General features: G+C 38.0%; 1 protein-coding gene across 5 annotated transcripts in view; it reads right to left on the bottom strand.

Annotated features, from left to right (window-relative positions):
• Positions 1–20,504, bottom strand: part of Nt5b (5' nucleotidase B) — a 96,630-nt gene that overhangs the window by 7,788 nt on the left and 68,338 nt on the right. For all 5 annotated transcript variants that reach the window (XM_019062282.2, XM_019062279.2, XM_019062284.2 and 2 more), the window contains exons 3-9: positions 6,121–6,238; positions 5,092–5,187; positions 4,279–4,425; positions 3,403–3,496; positions 2,524–2,706; positions 1,738–1,912; positions 724–946 (exon numbers count right to left, since the gene is read on the bottom strand). In XM_019062282.2, the coding sequence (XP_018917827.1) occupies positions 724–946; positions 1,738–1,912; positions 2,524–2,706; positions 3,403–3,496; positions 4,279–4,425; positions 5,092–5,187; positions 6,121–6,238 (1,036 nt within the window). The remainder of the gene's footprint in view (positions 1–723; positions 947–1,737; positions 1,913–2,523; positions 2,707–3,402; positions 3,497–4,278; positions 4,426–5,091; positions 5,188–6,120; positions 6,239–20,504) is intronic.

Below are 20,504 nucleotides of genomic sequence, written 5' to 3'. Positions count from 1 at the left end.
TTAAACTAACTAGGTAATACCTGGAGACGATACACTTTGTAACTTGTGCACATGTAAGGGTAGGACAAGAATCTTTGTTGGCAAGCAAAAGAAGAAAAAAAATCTGTAGTTAACTGAGAATTTGGAGGCTAACTTAGACTAATGCCTTGTAATCATTCTTTTTAAAGCAACAAGAATGGAAGCATAATTTCGTATGAGGTGGTAAATTGTGGATGCTGATTTTTGCGGGTTTCAAAACTTATTTCACTTTGATCTCAGGAAGTCTTGGAGAATATCGACAGCTACAAGCACAGCTACTATCACGATCGAAGCTACAAAACATTTTGTGGATTTTCGATAATTGTTGCAGCGTTTAACGTCACATTATATGGTTCTACAGGATGATTGCTATCATTACTGGACAAAATCTTTTATTTTGTTTTTGTCGTTTTAAGAATAATTTTTGAAGGTTTCTGTAAATAAATGCCAGGTGATATTTTCTGACAAAAATAAAGAGGGGGCGGAAACACCAGAATGGAGAATGAGAAACATGATTTCATAACTTCATCATTGATAGGTACCTACATAGGGAAGTAAGTTAGAAATACAATGTGGAGAAAAAATTCATTCATAGCATTTCGATACTTTTATCATCTCATTTCATTTGTCATGAAAATTAAAGCCATAAGCAAGTCTCAACTGAATATTTTGAAAATAATTTTATGAACAAAAAAAGAAACATACTTGTACATCTCTCCTAGCATTACATCTAAGGCTTGCAGTTCAGCAAATAGCTGACACTTATCCGTCCAAACGTGTAGTTCTTGAACAAGCTCAGGTACGATTAAGAAAGTCCTCCATCCACGAATTTTCTTGGATTTTAAAATGTCACCAAAAATATGATCTCCTACGTATAATACATCTTTTCCTTTGGCACCCATTAGCTCTGTGAATACATCGCAAGACCCTGAAAAAAAGACAGAAAAGATTCCTATCATTAATAATTGTTAATAAGTAAGAAGGAAATATTTTAAAAACTCTGCAGTCTGCCTGACCTTGTGCTTGAGTTCATGAACTTACGTGAATTTCTGCTGTATTCTGAGCACATCAAACAATTATGTGTGTCCCTATTGAATCAGTTTAGGACTTTCTTTGACTCATAACTTTAGTGCTTCAAAATTGTATGAGAACAATAACATTCTTCGGCGATGATTCAATGATCTGCCTCAATAGTGCTTTTGAGAGGTTCAAGCGTGTCGCAGCAAAATTCAAATGAAGAGGTGGATTAGTTTTAGCCGGTCGGCTCCTTTTTTACCCATCTTGAAGTACTCTGAATAAATAGAGCCAAACCAGCACTATCTAGCACCCGTTTGTTCCATGGCAAATCAGCAAAACAACACAGAGAATGTGTCATTCAATAATTATTTTTTTAGTTTTACTAAGTTCTTCCAAATTTTTCTTGTGCAGTTTTGTTGTTAGGCAAAACATTTCTACGGATCTGGGTGTTTTCTTGAAAATTTTAGGACCACAAAGTTCAACACCCCAAAAAAAAAAAAATGATTAATTAATAAATAAATATAGCGAATAAATTAAATATTTTTTCTATTGAATATGGTTTGACGAGTATACTAAAGATGATAAAAGATGGAAAAATAAAGAAGGCGGGAAAGAGTACGTCTCTTGAATATGTAACTACAAAATTACTGAAAAAAGAACAATAGAACGATGGATGGTGTTCAAATTCAAATATATGTTCACCTCCTGAGTAGACAGCATCTTCTAACAATGGGCCTGTGTGAGTCCCAATTTTGAGGGCACCTGTGTGTGTGTCCACCTGTCTGAGCAACGTCCCTTCACTAAAGAATAAGGGTTTACGGGCATCCACAACTATTAGATCGAAATATGTTTTCCAGTTTCTATGAGGTTCATCTGGCTGCAACAGTAATAATAAGAGGTCTCTATTATAACACTGACAACGTGGCCGACAAGTAGGGGTCTCAGGTCACTGGCTGTTTGATCACTTGTTCTCTGAGCGGCATGTTTTTTTCGGCTATGTTTCATTGATCATGTATGAAAATATTTTAATTTAGATTAGAATTAGGATCAGGAGCTTTTGTCTAATTTTCTACAAATTTTTCATGAAATATAAAGATTGTCCCAGGATTAAGTACGAATATTGAAGGAGTCGACAGTTGGACAGTCTGCCAGTTGGACAAATGAAACAAAATCATTGCTACTGAAATCATCCTAATCATGGAGAATTAACACATTTTCAGTTTGAGAGAGAAAATGAGACATTCAACAATGAGCAGCAAAGATGAAAAAGTAACTTTAAAACAAAAACCAGTTCATGAATCGATACAAGGTCTTTCTCTTTCTTATCTATTGGTTCAAAAATGAGCGCAACTCTTAATTCTGGATTAGACCAGATGCAAACACACAGTAAGCAAATCATGCCGAGTGCAAACACAACTCATTACACATTACGCCTTCGTTCAAAAAATGTTCTTAGGTCTATGAGATTTGAATGAGAGAGCCGCTTACCCGGGCACCGTGAGGGAAATCAAACAGATATGTCATTATCTTATCAGTGAAATTGTAATCACTGTTTGTGAGAAGGAATACTTTTGCACCGCTTTCTCGGATGCGAGTTAGGATCATCGGCAGCCTTTCATCTTTCTTCACATATTCGTCTAAGTTTTTGATTGTTTCTGACTTGAGATCACCCTGCAACAAGGGAAATACAACGATTTCATTAATTAGCATGTTTTCCCTTCCTAAAAGTATGAGAGTAAAAAAGTAGCAGGAAAATAAGGAGTATCATTTATGGAAGACTTAGTGCTAACCTTGAAGTCAGTACCCAAAAAACAAGGGATTTTTTGGTTTCATAAGAGACAGAGAGAGAGGAAAGCGGGTGAAATTCTATTTTAGAAGGTTGTTTGTTCTCTCATTTGTCCTTTGTACTCATGTTTTGCCGGCTGAGAGTAAAATGGAACTGTTTGTAATGATGTAATTTTCTTTTTTCTTACTTGGTAAAGTATACAAAAATCCAAACACAGGCTAAAAAATTAAAAATTTCTGTTGAAACAGTAAAACGACAAGCATGATAGGAAATTAGCTCCTCTTATCTCAAGTGAAAAGCTAACACTTGGTTGCTTGACCTAATGCAGAGCTTTCAGCTAAATGTCCTCTCTTGAAACATGTACAGCCCTTGAATTTGTTTAAACAAATGTAAGAATTTATGATCAGTTCGATGCTCTTTTTGGATGAATTTTATTTTCACCTTCTGGTTTTTAATGTTTTATACTCTCTCATTGTCCTTAAAGATACCAAATATTTGATACTTTGATGAATTCTTGCACTGTTTTACTTTCTGAGAATAATTTAAAAAACACAAAAAAAAACTTGAGCGCTGATAATTACCTGAATATGAATCCAATCTACTGCACTTCGTACATCTTGGAAAATTGACCTGAATGACATGAGGAGATCTCCATCGCGCACTCCTGTTTTATCCCTGTAGAGCAAAGCAGTTGAAAATTAGCTGATAATATTAGGTTAAAAAATTCCTTTAAACGACAATTGCATTCTGCCAATTTTCTTCTTAAATAGTATTTGGTATGGTCTACATCATACAAATCTTGTAATACAAAAGTGATAAAAATCTTGAAATCTACATAACTTTTTGATGACCAAGCAAAAAACTAGAGGAAGAAAATATGTTGAAACGAAACTCAGGCCAACAAAGGAACAAAGTGAACCCATGAAAATAGAAGAAAATCTTTGATTCCTCCAACAGAGATATTCTCATAGAAGACTTAGATATTTGGCCTTCAATGCGATTATTTGCTCCTCTTCGTGCCCTTCTCTTAAACATCAACAGCTAAAGTCAAATACTGCAAAACCCCATTACCGCCTTGAGAATTTCCAATAGTATTTCATTTTTTTCGAATAAAAGTAATCAAAACTCAGTAAAATTGTCTGTAAACGTTTCAGAGTAGGTGAAGAAAATTCACAGAAAATTTCTAAGAAAACTGTTTATTAAATTTTAAAAAATAAAACATGAGCGGCAATTTTCAACATCGCAATTGGAGATACCCATTTTTCAACTTAGATCATCAATATTTTGTTTAATTAGCTTCTGTTTGTTGAGAGATCTATTTCATGTTCACAGCAGAATTACTCCTTTTCTATGAGTAATACTTACTGAGCATCTCACTGAAGGATTAAAGTCTGCGAAGAGGTTGAGATTTAATTCTAATATTAGTGAAACTTATAAGAAGAAAGGGACTACGTTACCTTGTATACTGCGGAGAATTGGTGAAGAAATCTATTAAACAAGCTAATAAATATGTTTCTGGTAAATTAAAAAGAGTATTAAGAACATAAACTCTAGATTCATCTAACTGTAGGAACTTATTGGGGTATAACTCATAGATCTGGGACCTGAAAAAGAGGAAACAATGAAAACACATTAGATTCACCATCTGAAAATTAATACATGCAGCTTCTAGTTAGAAAAAAATTTCATATTAACAGAGTCTACTAAATTCATTATAGGAATCTGCTTTGGCTATTAATTTGAAGAGAACATGAATAAAAGGACAACCCGGCGAAAACAAGAATACATATTATTCTTTCTACTTTTTCTGCCTTCTTTTGGAAGGGGCAAGAGAAAAAATTACATCGAATTCACAGACTGTGATTTCATAAAGTTCTGACAAAAACAGCTAAAAAATAAACATGTTCTGGGTTCAATACATAATCTTCCTGATTGTTATTCGTATTTTTAAATTTTTTTTCTTAGTAAATTGAAAAGAGTGTACTTGGATCATCTCATAGCAGTTTCATATAAACCCCTTACCTGGAAAAAAAATACCCCTTTTAGCAGTTTCATATAAACCCCTTACCTGGAAAAAAATACCCTTTTTCATTCGTGAAGAGATCATATGTTTTGTCAAATTTCCTTCCAATATTGAAAATTGAACTCGGTTGACTTTCTTTTTGAAAGACAATAAGCACCTGTTCTATCTCCCATAACACTTAAATACGACAATTGCTGATGAAAAAGCAAATTATACTAGTTAATAATACTTATAAACTAAGACTTACGGTTTTAGGAACTCAAATCCATGTACACAAACTAGAATATTTCCATAAGCATCAACTTTAAGTAAGTTTCCATACAAAGAGTCAAACCAGAGACCTCTGAAAACAAAAACAAAATCAGCAAAATGTAATTCAAACACTGCTTCCAAATACCTTCTTTAATTTTCACCCCAATAGATTGCTGTGCTTCAAAATGTCTGCTCCTATTTCATTTAAACGAGGAGAAACACCCCAACTTTACGGCTTGAAATTTAAATAGAATGTTCTGATAACATAGACGAAAATTCAAGGAAGGTTTCAAGAAATTACGCTGACTAGTTTGCCACACAAAAATAAAATATGACAGGAAGACTGCGACATCGCAAACTACGAAACGTGGGTTCGCACTTTGTCCATTGATATATTATCCATTTTCATAAATTATTGAGAGTATTTTCAACTCAAATTTCGGTATCCACTTTTGCGTAAAAATAAACCTGATAGATAAGGTTTTTCGCAGGTTTTGAAAGAATAAAAGAATGAAAATCATTGAACTTTGTTCTTTTTTTTTGTGCTCAATACAGAGCCAAGCTGAGAAATACTAAAATATCTGCTGGAGAGGAATACAAAGTGCCCGTTGCCTAGTATCAGCTTTCCTCTTTTGCAGTATCCATCTGCCCTTCGCAGTGGCGATTCTTGAAAGTTGGCAAGACAGTTTTTACTCAATTTAAATCCATTAAAAATATCGATTTTAGGTGTGGCAAGCTGCCTCACCAAGAATCGATTGTTTTACATACATTTAAATAGAGGAAAAACAGTGTTGCTAACTTTCAAGACTCGCTACTGGTCCTTCAACATCCGTCCATTCGGTCACATAATCAGTCAGCAAGTCAAAATAACAAGGTGACGTGGCTTCTTCGTGAGATTAATCAACTTTCCAGTGATCTCAAAAACCACGAAAAATTTATGAAAATTTATGACAAATCTGACTAAATCTGCGTAGGCTTGGAAACTTGAAGAGAATCAAAACTAAGGACAAATAGTAGTTTTTACCTGATGGGAAAAGATGGATCATATTTAAACTGCAATATTTCTTGAGGATATCCCATGTTGACCAGTCGCTCTTTGACCAAGTTGAAACCAAGCCTTTCATATTGCGGTGATTTATACTCTGCAACAAACAAGACAAAAAAAAAAATTAAAACTCGAGTAAGAAGGTGCTGACTCAGGACTTTCAAAATCTACGGCTTTCGTGGCGGGTAAAGTTGAACATTCTCAGCAGTCAAAAATTTCTGATCATCAATCGATATCAGGCGAATTCGAGGGTGGAATTTAGAGAATAGCGTTTAGTTCCACTCCATGGAGCATGGAGCAAATCAGTGACTGGGTCTCTAAAATACAGGTATTGTCTCTGAACATAAATTCAATTTTGAATTGCTACTCGGGTAATTATTCATAATTGCATGGTGTAAACAAATACGAGACCATAAACATTTCATTGCATAATAAATTGTAATACTGCTTTGAGGATACGCGAAGTCAACGCTTTGCTGCTATCAAAGAACGACTTTCATAATCACTCAACGAAGCGCCTTATCGCGTACCGATGTAAGAAAAAAACCGCTGAATTTGATTGCTATGACTTTAGCCCCGTGTCACTGCCCACAAGATGATAATTTGAGACGATAAAAAAAATTCGAGCTACCGAAGAAAGCGAATGCCGCACGTACAGATACAAAAAACGTTAGCAGAAGACAAAATTTTACAAAGTTACCGGATTTATAAATTTTCAGGTTACGATCTTCGACCTCCTCTTTGAGATATAATATTTGAGCGACTGCGGACTGCCATTAGGCCGAGATAAGAGCTAAAAAATCAATTAGAAAGCGAGAGAGAACGACTCGGAAATTCACTCCTGGTCGTTCCTGATGAGGCGAAATTCTGCCCTGTTGTGGAGAAACAACGCAGGCACACTCAAACGTTGTCAAATTTCTTACGGGAAAACACGAGTTTTCCGATAAACTCGTGGCTATTTTCTTCGGAATTTTTTAGAGAATATTCTCTATAGTTTATTACGTTATACCTGAAAATTTCAGGGAAAACTATTCCATAACCTTCCTGAAAATAAATGTTGTATCGGAGAGAATATGGCAACGTGCGAAAGTTTTTACGGCGTTTTTCATCAGCACGGTGGAATTGTGCAAAGTTAGAATTTCGTGACTTTATAATTTCTGCTAATGATCTCTCCGTCTCCATACAGGCGTGATTTCGCTCTGCACAACTTTAATAAATCTAATTAATTGGGTGCGGATGACGGACAAGGAGCTGTGACTGTGAATTCGACGCCTTTTCCTTATATTTTGCGCGCTTCAGATAAGAGCACTTGCTTAAAAAAATTGTAGAGTTCTGTAATGAAAGTAGTAAGGCATTCGATACGTGTATTCGATGACAAGATAATCGAGAGAACGGGCGGGGGGGGGGGGGGGCGCTCTTTCTATCAGTCATTCAGGGTTGCCATAGTTTCTTCATCTTTAAATTCTCTGCCTATTTTTGCTTTTTTCTGATTTCAAAATTTTCTGATTCCCTGATCTTCAAACAAAATTTTCTTTTTTTTCTTTTTCTTTTACCTAAGCTGACATTCACTAAACTTAGGGCAAAGTTTCCTTGTTTCGGGGTCAAATTGTGGAAAAAGGCATTCAGAGTGGCATCAATAGTGGCGAAATTGCTACGAAACTCATTTTCAGCTTTCCTGACAACTATCCAACAATTTTGGTGTGAGGTTATGTTCTATTGTTTTGAACCAAACGATACATCGAGCCACTATCGAATACGATTCATAGGCGAAATCCGGTGTTGCCAATTTGCCAAAATTCCCACTGGTCTGCAAAAAGGCTAACACACATTTTTGCTGGAAAAGGTTGCTGGGGGAAAAGAGATTTGCTTTAAGGACGGAAAGGTAACATGTGATTCCTACGTAAAACAACATTGGCGAGCACTGGAAAAAAAAAACACATTGGATCTGGAGTCCAGACTCTTACAAACATAGACAAGAAAAAATACTCTTGATTCAATCGGATTTTTGCTTAAATCAAAAACCAAGCCTCTTAAATTGAGCGGATTTCCTTTTGATTCAAGCAAAAATCCGAGGTTTTTTTCCAGTGAGAGCATTGAATCGTTAGATATGGTGAATTCGATTTGTGGCGAATTCAAAGAAAGTTGAGCGGGATCGCGTATGCTAACCTCAAGAGAGAAAAAAAAAGGAAAGTAAACTTCGTAAAGTTATCAGCTATCATGTGCGTCATGAGGAGGAAGCACATGCAGTCGAAAAAAATCCAAGGGGCCGGCGAGCTAATTCTAACGACCACGAATCAAGGCAGCGTTGCCGCTTTAGAAGTTAATTAAGCTAAAAAGTTATACTGCCGGGCTGAGGAGAAACGGCGTATAAATCTTCAGACGTTGCCAAATTTACTTTGATAAATCACGAATTCTTGGGAAAATTTGTCAATATTTTTCTTCCAATTTTCATGAAATTTTGTTCGCAATTTCACCTTAGGTTTCTGTAAATTTCAAGGAAAAATATTCATAATTTTTGAACTGAAATTTGGCAACTCTCGAATGTTCCGCGCAGGAGTAAAAGCACTAAATATAAAAGAAAAAATTTAAAAGCTTTGGAAATCATTAAAGATGACTCGGAACAACCTTAAAATTTACGAAACACACATCATATTTTCCTAAAATAAATATTTTTTTCCCATCAATTTAAATGGGAATAATCCACGCAGAGTGTGCAAACATTTCAAAATCGTGAGTTGAAAAACGCTGACTCCGCGTGTTTAAATATTAGGGCCAAACATAGAATGGAGCAGCGTACTGCCAGGTCGCGCACTGGCGCCTACAAACCTAGCATGGATACTTCACGCATTGCGCAATGCTTGAAGTATCTACTTAGGTTTGTAGGCGCCAATGCGCGATGTGCGCTGGCCGCCCGCCTGCCGCGCCGCAGCGTGCCACGGCGCGGCGCCTCAAGCAACTGTTTCACAACAGAGGTGCTGCACAGTATCATACGAAATTGAAGGCGCTCCAGCATATTAAGTATGTCAGGCATCCTTTAAGAGTACGGATGAGCTTTCCATGAGGAGTCATGAGGAGGAAGCACATGCAGTCGAAAAAAATCCAAGGGGCCGGCGAGCTAATTCTAACGACCACGAATCAAGGCAGCGTTGCCGTTTTAGAAGTTATTTGAGCTAAAAAGTTATACTGCCGGGCTAAGGAAAAACGCCGTATAAATCTTCAGACGTTGCCAAATTTACTTTGATAGATCACGAATTCTTGGGAAAATTTGTCAATATTTTTCTTCCAATTTTCATGAAATTTTGTTCGCAATTTCACCTAAAGTTACTAAAAATTTCGAGGAAAAATATTCACAGCTTTCCTCAAAAATAAACATTTTATCGGAGGAAATTTGGTAACTCTCGAATGTTCTTACGGCGTTTTTCCTTAGCACGGCAGTATAAGTGAGAAAGTCAGGCGAAAGGGCACTTCAGGCGAAATCTGAAAGTGTCCAGCACAAGGAATAAAACAATTGGGTATCAGAAAAAAGATTTTTACAGGGTTGCCAGAGAATTTAGAGGATGGAATTCCCTGACAATTCCCTGATTCCCCTGACAATTGAAGATATGACAAATGGTAAAGAAGACATGACAATAATTTTCGGGCAAAATGTAGTTCGAAACCTCAAACCCATTCTAGAAAGCAAATAAAGGCGATTTAACAAATTTTTCCTGACATCTTCGTCATTTTCCTTGACATTTCCCGGTTCTCCCCAACATTTTCATAATGTCCCCTTAAACATTTCCCAGTTTTCCCTGACTTTATAAAATTCCCTGTCATTTCCCGGTATTCCCCGACTGCGTCAACCCTGTTTTTAGTTTTTGACACAAAACGCTTTCAATTATTTTCGAGAACATTTGGGTCAAAAATTCAAGCCATAATTTTGATTATCAATGATATGTTCTAAGCTTTATTGTAAATGTTTCATGCGGTTTGCAGCAGCGCCGATAAGCTTTAAAAACGTCTTTCTTGAGTTTTCCGGCAGCTGGGTTTCGTTCTCGACTTCAGCGGAGCGTTTCTTTCATTTGGACTGCATTTTGCAATTTGGAACTATAAATTCTGACCCGGTTTAAAAGCAACGCATGTGCCATTAGTATTCCTATGCACATGAGTGTTTAATCAGATGAGCCAGAATTTATAGTTCCAAATTGCAAAATGCAGAACATTTGGTTTGCGACCTTGCCGGCCGGGTTGAAAAAATCGACCAAATCCACTCGCGAAACTTCGATCTCGATTTTATCGACGTCGATTTATCGCAAAAGTATCGAACAAAAAATCGTGATTCATTGAGCTGACATTTTGATTTTATCGAACGCGATTTTTATACATTTAAAATTGCGACAAGATTGAGGACAACCGCTCGGATTTTGATGATCCTAGCGACTTTATCGCCAAAAAATCGTAAAATAATCGCAACTTAATTTTAAAACATCGCGATTTCTTTGTTAAAAACTGCTACTTGAGGATTACGATTGATACCGCTGCCTTCTTGGCATGATCACTGAAGGATATGATACTGAAAGCTGACAATATGAGAAAATACTCTCAACGTGGCAACGTCGCGTTTTAATTCGCCAATGGGGCGGCGAAAAGTTCCGTTGGGGGAGGGAGGGGGTCAGTACTGATGAGTGCGCGAGCTTTGATGGGTATAGGTCAATCAACTGATAAGTGGTTCGCTTGACGATTGCGTTGTCGCACAGTGGATCGAGTCAATCAGAGAGTTTGGACATAAAATTGTTGACTAAAGCTGCAAATTTTGATGTTTATTTCGTAACATTTTAAATTTTAAGGGCGACATCCGGAAGAGAATTTCACGAGGAAACCAATGGAACCACTTTTAGAACCTCAAAGTTTTGTATATACGGAGTTATAAGCTCTTGAAGTTTCCAAATTTTGTCCGACCTCTTCTATTGACTCGATCCACTGTGCGTCGGTCTAAGGTTAGACTGTCATTAAGCTGACTACCGTGTTTACACTTTCGCATCGTGCTGAATTGTGCGCGCTGTCAAACTGTGCGAGGCGAGAGAAGGACGCAATTCGATCCGACTGTACGGATTATTAGGCCACTCAGGCCCGCCACAAGGGGGGAGATACTGGGTCCCTGGTACCGGGGCCCAGGCCCTGGAGGGGCCCGTGACGCAGGTGACAAACCACTACGAATTCATGTGTAACCCTTGTCTCGTAGGGAAAAGTGAAAAAATTACCCTAAAAATTCCGCAAAAGGTAAATAAAGTTTCAAAAACACGCTAGGGCACTATAAAATTTTTCTTACTTTTTTAGAGATTTTCAAGATTTTGAGTATATGTAGAATGATATTTTTAGTAACTGTGTTTCATTTTCTTCCGTTGTCGGATGCTAAGAGGCTCCTTTCTGGGCATCCTCGACTTCAATGGCTTAACTCCCTTGCCATAGACGTACGAAAGGGGAGTCCAGGGGGGGCCCGGCTCCCCATAGAATTGAAAATTATCATCTGGCCCCTCAAAAAAAATTTATAGATGTTTTGAATGCAACAATTCGAAAGTTTTTGGTGCTGAAAGTAAACAAAAAGGCGTAATTATTCTGCAGAAATTAATGGAAAATCTCCATCATAAGAGCTTCATAATGCGTCCAAATAGATTTAAAATTTCAAAAATTTCCCGGGGGAGGCCCCCCGGACCCCCCCCCCCCCCTCTGTGCTAGAGGCCCGGGCCAGAAAATTGGTACCAGGGCCCGAGATGGGATGTGGCGGGCCTGAGGCTACTTTGCAATAAACAAGAAAAAAACCACTAAGAAACATGGCCCGAACTGTACGTCCGTGCTGTCATTTTATTTTATCAAAAGATTCCGAAATATTTCCGATCTGCCAAAGTTCCAAGAAAAATTCCGGGGAAAAAGTCCGAGATACGCCCGGATTTAGCTCCGAAAATCATCGAATTTGATCAAAAAGTCCCTAAATTTGATCAAAAAATGGTCAAACTGGCGAAAAACTGCAAATTTCGAGGAATTTCCGAAAATAGCTTAAAATTCCGGGGATTCAGAAGATTTTGGGAAAAGTTCCGAATTTCGGAATTAATTCCGGGAAATGACAGCACTAAAATGATTTCAAATTCCTTAACATTCAGTATCTGTGTGAATAATTCAGTTTTTCCCCAGCTCTTCAAAAATTGGAAAAATCCCTCAAGATTTTTCCGTTTTCGCAGTTGCTGGCAACTTCGCATGTAAAAGCACGCTGCAGAAATTGCTGGTGAATTTATATCAAGCATCCGGAACTCGGAGTACGTCACTTGCACACTCTTGAATGTTGCGTTGATGTCGGTTCTATATTAAAATTTGTCCTTATATGTGACTCTGACTCCTGAAAACAGGCTGGCCAAAAAATCAGTACTTTTGCAGTACTTTTTCAGTGCATTCAAATAAAAATTCAGTACCTCATCAACAGAAAAATTCGGTACTTTTCCAATGCCTCCAATTGACGAAATTCGGCAAATTTGAAAAAATTGAATTTCCCACTCAAATTGCGACAAAAATGACAAGAAATTGAAAAAAAATTCGGACCATTTTGCAGAATCCCGCTCTTTATAAGTGCTTCCTGGCCGCCCTGAAAAAATCAGTACTTTTTTCGGATTTGTAGACACCCTGCACATTACGTAATACTTCACTGGAAAAAAAACACATTGGATCTAGAGTCCAGACTCTTGAAAACATTGACAAGAAAAAATACTCTCGATTCAATCGGATTTTTGCTTGAATCAAAACGAAATCCGCTTAAATTAAGAGGCTTGGTTCTTGTTTGAGCTAGATTCTGATTGAATCAAGAGTACTTTTTCTTGTCGATGTTTTTAAGAGTCTGAACTCTAGATCCAATGTGTTTTTTTTTCCCAGTGTTGTACTTGTACTTGTACTTGTACAGCCCTTTGGATTGGGAGTGCAGGAAAATATGTATGCGTACCTCAATAATACACTGTCTCCGCCTGCATGCTCTTGGTTCCTCGTTGATAAACGCTGACCTTTCGTCTGCGTATAGGTTAAGGAACTACTTTCATCCCGGACGATTATTCACTTTCCGTCATCTCGATCGTAGCCGTTCGGTTCGTTTATAGCGCGAGCGATAAAATAGAAGGCCGCCGCTTTACCTTGGCTGATCTATCCTGGATTCCCGTGCGCTATCACCGCTGCGTTGGCGTGCCACCTGAATGCATAAATTTACAACTTAATCCGGATTCCCGGCGCGAGCGCGCGCTGGTCTGCGTGACACGCATCGTGACGTCAATCTGGTGCGAAGGCGTCTGTACGTAAGCGACGTGATTCACTCGTGCTCCGAACTCACAGGGTGTGTGAACTCACACGCTGGCCAAAAATCAGTACTTTTACAGTACTCACTGGGGAAAAAAACACATTGGATCTAGAGTCCAGACTCTTGAAAACATTGACAAGAAAAAATACTCTTGATTCAATCAGACTTAAGCCTAAATCAAAAGGGAATCCGCTCAAATTAAGAGGTTTGGTTCTTGATTTAAGCAAAAATCCGATTGAATCAAGAGTATTTTTTCTTGTCAATGTTTTTAAGAGTCTGAACTCTATATCCAATGAGTTTTTTTCCAGTGCTTATTCAGTATAATCCCAAAAAATTCGGTGCCTCCTCAACAGAAAAATTCACTACATTTCCAGTGCCTCCATTCGAGAATTTTCGAAAAATATCAACAATTTTAAATTTCTCGCTCAAGTTGCGGCAAAAATGACAACAATTTCGGACCTCCTTGCGGAATTTCCGCACTTTTTCCGTACTTCCGGACCGCCCTTAAAAGGTAGAGAAAATAATGACGTGTGCTCTCCAGCCGGGCTGATCGTTGAAGTTGATAGACAAGGCGATAGACAAAGAAGACATAGGGAGCGTGGAGCTATCCTATTAGTTGAAATGGGTGGCTCCTATAGACTAAAGGAGAAAATGATGGGCTAACTATCGGGCCCCTCGTGGGTTGCCGTTAGTTAGTCTACATATGACCTTCCTCCTTTGTCCATTGCAACCACACGTTTCCACCAATAGGATCCCTCCATATCTCTTTCGTCTTCTTTGTCTATGGCTTTGTCTATCAATTTCAATAATCGGCCCGCTGGAGAGCACACGTCATTATCTCCTCCACCTTGTGTCAAACGTCAATCACATCGCGACGAATTGATTCTTTTCCTGAGGATTTGTGATTTTTTCGTGGCGGAATGAATCAATGTGTGTAGCGCATTGAGCACGCGGTGTTATCTTATCTACGGCCGTGTTTTCTCTATCGGCAAGCGCGAGTACTCGCTCGCGGTCGTGTTTTTCCGCTTCTGCTTCGCGTGTCGCCTTCCGTCACGTTCCTGACGTCTTTTGTGGCGCCTGCGTCTCTGCTTGCGCCCGTTCTGTTCCGAGAGTCTTATACAGGGTGTCCCAGGATTAAGTACGAATAATGGAGGAGTCGATTCTTTGGATCAAAAAAAGACGTTTTGGTACAAATGTTTATCCACAAACGCTTTCCCTGGGGGCCACCCCCACCCCCTTCGCGCTCACCCCGTCTCCATTCTGTTCCAATTCTCTCGAAAACGATAAGTCACGGCAAAAAAAAAAAAAAAAAAAAAAAAACGCAAAACCCATTATCTCGATATTTTTCAACGCTGAATCTAATGGTGCCGTCAGAAATCAATTTTTGTCGCTAGAAACATTAATTTTGGCTGCTTTTAGGTTCGATACCCCCCTAAACCCTCCCTCAAAATGTGTTTTCCCTTTTTTGCAGGTCAAAAATGACTCCCGTTACCAATTTCAATGATATTTTTTGCGGGATTTTTAAACACCGCGAACGAGATACAGGGTCTGGTAGTTTCATCGTCGAAGTGCTCGTTGATAGGAAAAAAGCACACATCGACGGTGTAAGTCGGCATTCACATAAATCAGTTTATTTTTTATTTCGTTATTTTTTATTTATGTTTTATTTTTTTATTTTTATGATTTTTTAAAAAAAATTTTTATTTTTTTCATTTTTTATTTATTGTTTTTATATTTTATTTCTTTCATTTTATTTATCTAGTTATTTGTTGTATTTATATATTTTCTTTAATTTCCTTTTTTTTATTTTAGGTTGACACGTGCCATCTCGGGACTTAAATCTCAGTCTCTCCCTTTGCTCAAAAAATTAGGGGGAAAAAATAATGAATTGATAATCTGAGCGGATCTCTCAGCTAAACGACCCGCGTGTAGCGCGCGTGTGATGTGCAAAATGCATCTTCCGCATTCCGCGGAGAAAGAAGAAGGAAAATGATAACGAAGATGATTATGGCGCATCGGCAATCAGCATCCTGTCATCGTGAAAGGAGGCTTTGACCCATTTCTGCCAGAGCAAAGCAAAAAGCGCGATAAATTCGTCGGAGAACCTAGTTACATTCGGAAAAAACATGTCAAGCAACTTATGAGCTGCACAATCGACAAATGATAAAGGGAAACCCATGTGATGCATGTCGCCGAACACGCGACTCACAACAAAAGGGAATCAATCGTTGAATGAACTTGAAGAGAGTGCATCTGCGACTGATCAAACACGGAGAAAAAATCGGCGCACACGAGGAAAGCGAGGAAGAGGAAAAAGTTCGCAAGAAAATCGGCGCCGCACAATGAATCTAGTCAATGGTGGAGGTTGGACATAATTTGGAAACTTTAAAAGCTCATAACTCCGTTCATACACAATTTTGAGGATTTAAAAGTGAATCCATTGGTTTCCTCGAGAAATTTTCATCTGAAAGCACCCCTTGAAATTGAAAATGTGACGAATTAAATATAAAAATTTGCAGTTTTAGTTGAAAATTTCAAGTCCAACCTGTCTACATGACTCGATCCACTGTGCGCCGTAAGAATTGACGCACATAGAAGAGAGTGAGAGACGGTAGAGAGATGGAGGTGGGAAAGGTAGAGAGAGAGGGGGATGTGGAGGAAGAGGGGTAAAGGGAGAATAAGAGAGAGAAATAAAAGAAAGGGAGAACGAAGGAGAAAATAGGAAAAGGAGCGCAGATAGAGGGAGGGAGAAAAAGAAGAAAGGGGAGTAAACAAAAGAACGAAGAGGAAGAGAAAGGGAGGGAGAGAGAGGGAATAACACGTGCTCGCGGAAACTGCGCGGAAAGCGAGAATCGAAAAGGTCGCGAAAAGAAAGTTGGAGTTGATAAAGCGGAAAAAGTTTGACAGTAAATAATATAAAATCAGCAAAATATGAGAGTGCAACGGCGGAGATGGTAGCACGATAGGTGTGATTCACTGTACTATCGCCTTGAGGAAAAACGCCGTATGAGCGTTCGAATGTTGCCAAATTTCTTTTGATAAATCCATGTTAATTATGAATGCATTTTCGTGTAATGTTCAAAAATACAGAGTACTAGCCAATATTGCGGGTAGAATTATCCGGAACAAAATAGGAGCAGGAAAATCCGCAAGTTTTCCGAGAAATTCGTAGGTTGTTGGTAAAAAATCGGGCAACGTTGGAATGTTTTTGGGTCGTTTTTCCTTCGGGCAGAACTGAGACGATGCGAAAACTTCGTTACATGTTTAACAACAAACTGTGAGCGGCCGCGCTGTGATATCAAACTGGCGTGCGGTTGAATAGCATGCAATGTCAGAGCTATGAGAATTAAGCCTTGCACGTCGCTGTTTCATTATTTATTCATTCTTTTCGTCTTTTATTCTTTCAGACGTCGGCTAGGAAAGAGCCTGGGTCGTCATGCAGAGTGGAACTCGCCTCTTGTAAAATTACATTTCGTGTAACAGGAAATAGGGAACAAAAGAATAGGGTGATACAATTATACCAACTTCTGAGTAGCTCAAATTGCACGACCGCCGAAATGAAGGAGCACTTAGTGCTCGCCTCCCGCGCTTCTATTTCGTCTCCCTCAGATTCAGATTAGCAAATAAAACGTGATACAACTATTTTAACTCCGAGGTAGCTACTATTGCATAATCGCCGAGATGAAGGGGCACTTAAGCTCGTGCTATTCTTTCGCGTCTCACACATTTGAAAATGAGAAGAGCATGATGCGATTATTTTAACTTTGAAGGCAGGTAATGTTTCATAACTACCGAGATGAATGAGGCACTTAACCCGTGTTACGTTTTCACAACTTTTAGATTGGAGAATGAAAGAGAAGTATCATCAAAGTATCCAAACTTCTTAGTGGCTCGAGCTTTAAAACCACCAAATAAAAGGGAATTGATTGCATCTTTCCACGCACTTCTATTTGGTTGGATGGGACACTTATTTCTTGCAATTTTTGTCCTTCAGGTAAAGAGAATTTTGTAAAATTTACAGGAAAAATGTCTCTTTTTCCTAAAAACAAGTTAACTCGGAGCAGAAACCCTAAATTGCTGTGACCCTAATATGCAGTGGCGTGGCGTGCTTTACGATATATCGATTGATCTGCCATTTGAACCTATAGAAAAGGATCGATGAAGAGGGTGTTCGCAACTGACACCTTAATAATCGATTTTTTTTACCATAGCTTCAAATGGGGAAATATCGATAATTGATTATTCACGCCTCGCTACAGTTCAGCTAGAGGAATATTGTGTGCGGCTATTAGAAATATGCTACTACTACTAATGTTTGTGTTCTATTCTAGATTTGAAGGTGTCCTGTTGTTTGAACAGATTGGTCAATCAAAAGACGTCGGATACTGTGTGACGTGAAACACTATTTCAAGATCCTCTATTTCTTTATTTTACTTTAAAACAGGCGACGAATTTTAAGAAAGAACGATAAGATGATATTTTTAACGGCGAACAAATAAACGTTGAAGAACGTCACATCGCTGTACATAAACGCAGCTTGTTTTTCACGTCAATGCGACAAGTTACCTACCAATTGTATCCGGTTAATTGACCTGATAACGGAACCATTGCGAGATGAAAAGCTTCGAGAAAATGATTGATAACAATAAATTACGCTTAAACCACGGAGCTATTGATACGGGAAAAACTATAGAAATCAAATCAAAAGAGACTGAACAAGAGACATAAATCGGAACCTAATAACTTTGTTAGCGAACGACATTAAAAGACCGAATCAACGGCGGATTATCTCGGATTATGCGATTTATTTATAAATCCTACATTCGTTGCGATATTTCACCAAGAAAAATTCGTCTTTTACCGCACGCGGGAATGTAATTCCATTTCAAGATTGCAAAATTGACTCAGACAAGTTAATTGTTTACAAGACTGCGCCTGTGCAGATTTAGTCAGAAAGTCTGATTTTTGCATGAGATCGGAAGAAAAATCAGCGAAATTTTCAGTTAGAAGAGTTCAAGATTCCCAAAAAAATTCTAAAGTTAAAAAAAAAAAAAAAAAAAAAAAAAAAAAAAAAACAACTCTTTTCTAGAAAATTGTGAGGAAAAAGGGTGGAATTTGACAACAGAATAAGCCTTAGTAGCCTCAGAATAAAAAATGGAAAATGAGAAGAAATTAGGAGACTTGTAATGTAGTTAGGCTGATTCTGGCTGACACCAACCGGTTGAAGACTTTTCATGAATTTCCGAGAAAAATTCCTCTGATTGGTAATCTAACCTAATCTACGGAATATCAAAATTGTATAATTTGCTGAATCTACATATACATATCCCACTGAAGACAGCCGAAAAGACGATAACAGAGATTTCGTCACACGGAAAGAAATGTCATGCATGCATCGCGAGCTTCTTTGAATTCCTCCTGAAAAGCCTCATTATTCAACTCCGGCTTTCATTCATACAGCCACGTGATTTGCAATCAGCGAAACGTGAAAAATTACTGTTAGTGCTTTCATATTCTCGAAGATAATCGGTGAACTTAGGGGTTCAAACTTGTGTTTACTGCGTCATTAAAATCCTTGCTTGGAGCAGACATCGAACAAATGCATTTGTTATTGACTTGGTTTTCCGTTAATTTTTCTTCTGATCCTTCATCTTAATTTTCTTTCGGTAGTGAGGATTTTGAAGTAGAGAGATGGGGAGTGGCAATCGAAAAAGACAATTTTTCGTCGCTCCCTCACGAAATAACATAACTCTATTTCATTGCTGCCAAGGTGGCAAGTCATTTTTCCTAAAACATTTTTTCCTACTGCAATTTTTCCTAATACTTTTTTCCTACTCGTTTCTTGTTCCATCACAGTTACTCCTACGAGTGAGATGTCCTACTGGCTTTTTTCCTAGGGGCATTTGTCCGAAATTCAATTTTAAAACTAGGGGATCGAGAAAGTAGAGAAACAACATAGGTACCTCACAAGTTAAAATTGTGGCCGCATGCCCGTAAGTAGTGGAGCTTCATCCTCCTCCTTATATTGAGGATATAGAAGGCTCAGCTTGTAATGTCTCCTGTTCACGCACTTACATTCGGCTCGCTGAGAAAACTTTACTCTTTCTGAAAAATTTCCCTCTACTCTACTCATGTTTACGTTTCAATTATTATTGAATTATTAGGACAAACACCCTTAGGAAAAAAGCCAGTGGGACATCTCACTCGTAGGACTTACTGTAATAGGACAAAAAACAAGTAGGAAAAAAGTAATAGGAAAACCTGATGTAGGAAAAAAAAATTAGGAAAAATGACCTAGCACCGCTGCCAAATTTCCCCGGGAAAATTGCTTTTAAACCAGGAGAATTTTCGGAATTTTCAATTGAAAATTTCACCGATTTTTCTTCTGATCTTATCAAAAACCAGACGAATTTTCAACAAAAATTACGCAGGCACATTTTTATAAACAATTGAATTGTTTGAGTCAATTTTGCAACCTTGGAATGGAGTTACGTTCCTTCATCCAAGAAGCGACGAATTGCGAGATCTCACTTAGAAAATTTCTATTTATTGTATCAAAATGGATCTCCTTCGAACATGTCTTGCTATACAGCATATTATTTGATTAAGGGAATGATGTAGTGTTTGGTTGATTTAAAATAAATTATTTTTGAAACAAACTTCTTTTGTGGGGAAAAGTCAGCGGAAGTTGCTTTTTGTTTAGACAAAAATTATTCCCAGAGCTCCAAACTGGTTATCTACATGCTTTTTATGCGCCTTAATGACACATTCAAGATTCGCACGCTTTGAGAAAATTAAAAACAATCTGATTCTTACGTAATTTTAGAAGTTTACAGAAAAGTCGCTTTAAACTAAAAGTCTCAGAGACTGAATGGCAACTTCGCTACAAACAATGACTCGCAAGTTTAAGATATTGAATATTGATTCAATTCAATTTCTAATCAACAATGACTAAACGATTTTTGTTCGAATGGAACCGCTGAGGGAATCACGAAAATATTTTTTTAGGAGCTGCGTAGATGATAACAGTGTTTGTAGCCCCCGGGGGTTTTTG

The sequence above is a fragment of the Bemisia tabaci genome, chromosome 10 (genome assembly GCF_918797505.1).
Source record: "Bemisia tabaci chromosome 10, PGI_BMITA_v3".
Lineage (NCBI taxonomy): Eukaryota > Metazoa > Arthropoda > Insecta > Hemiptera > Aleyrodidae > Bemisia > Bemisia tabaci.
This window is presented reverse-complemented; position numbering and strand designations above follow the sequence as displayed.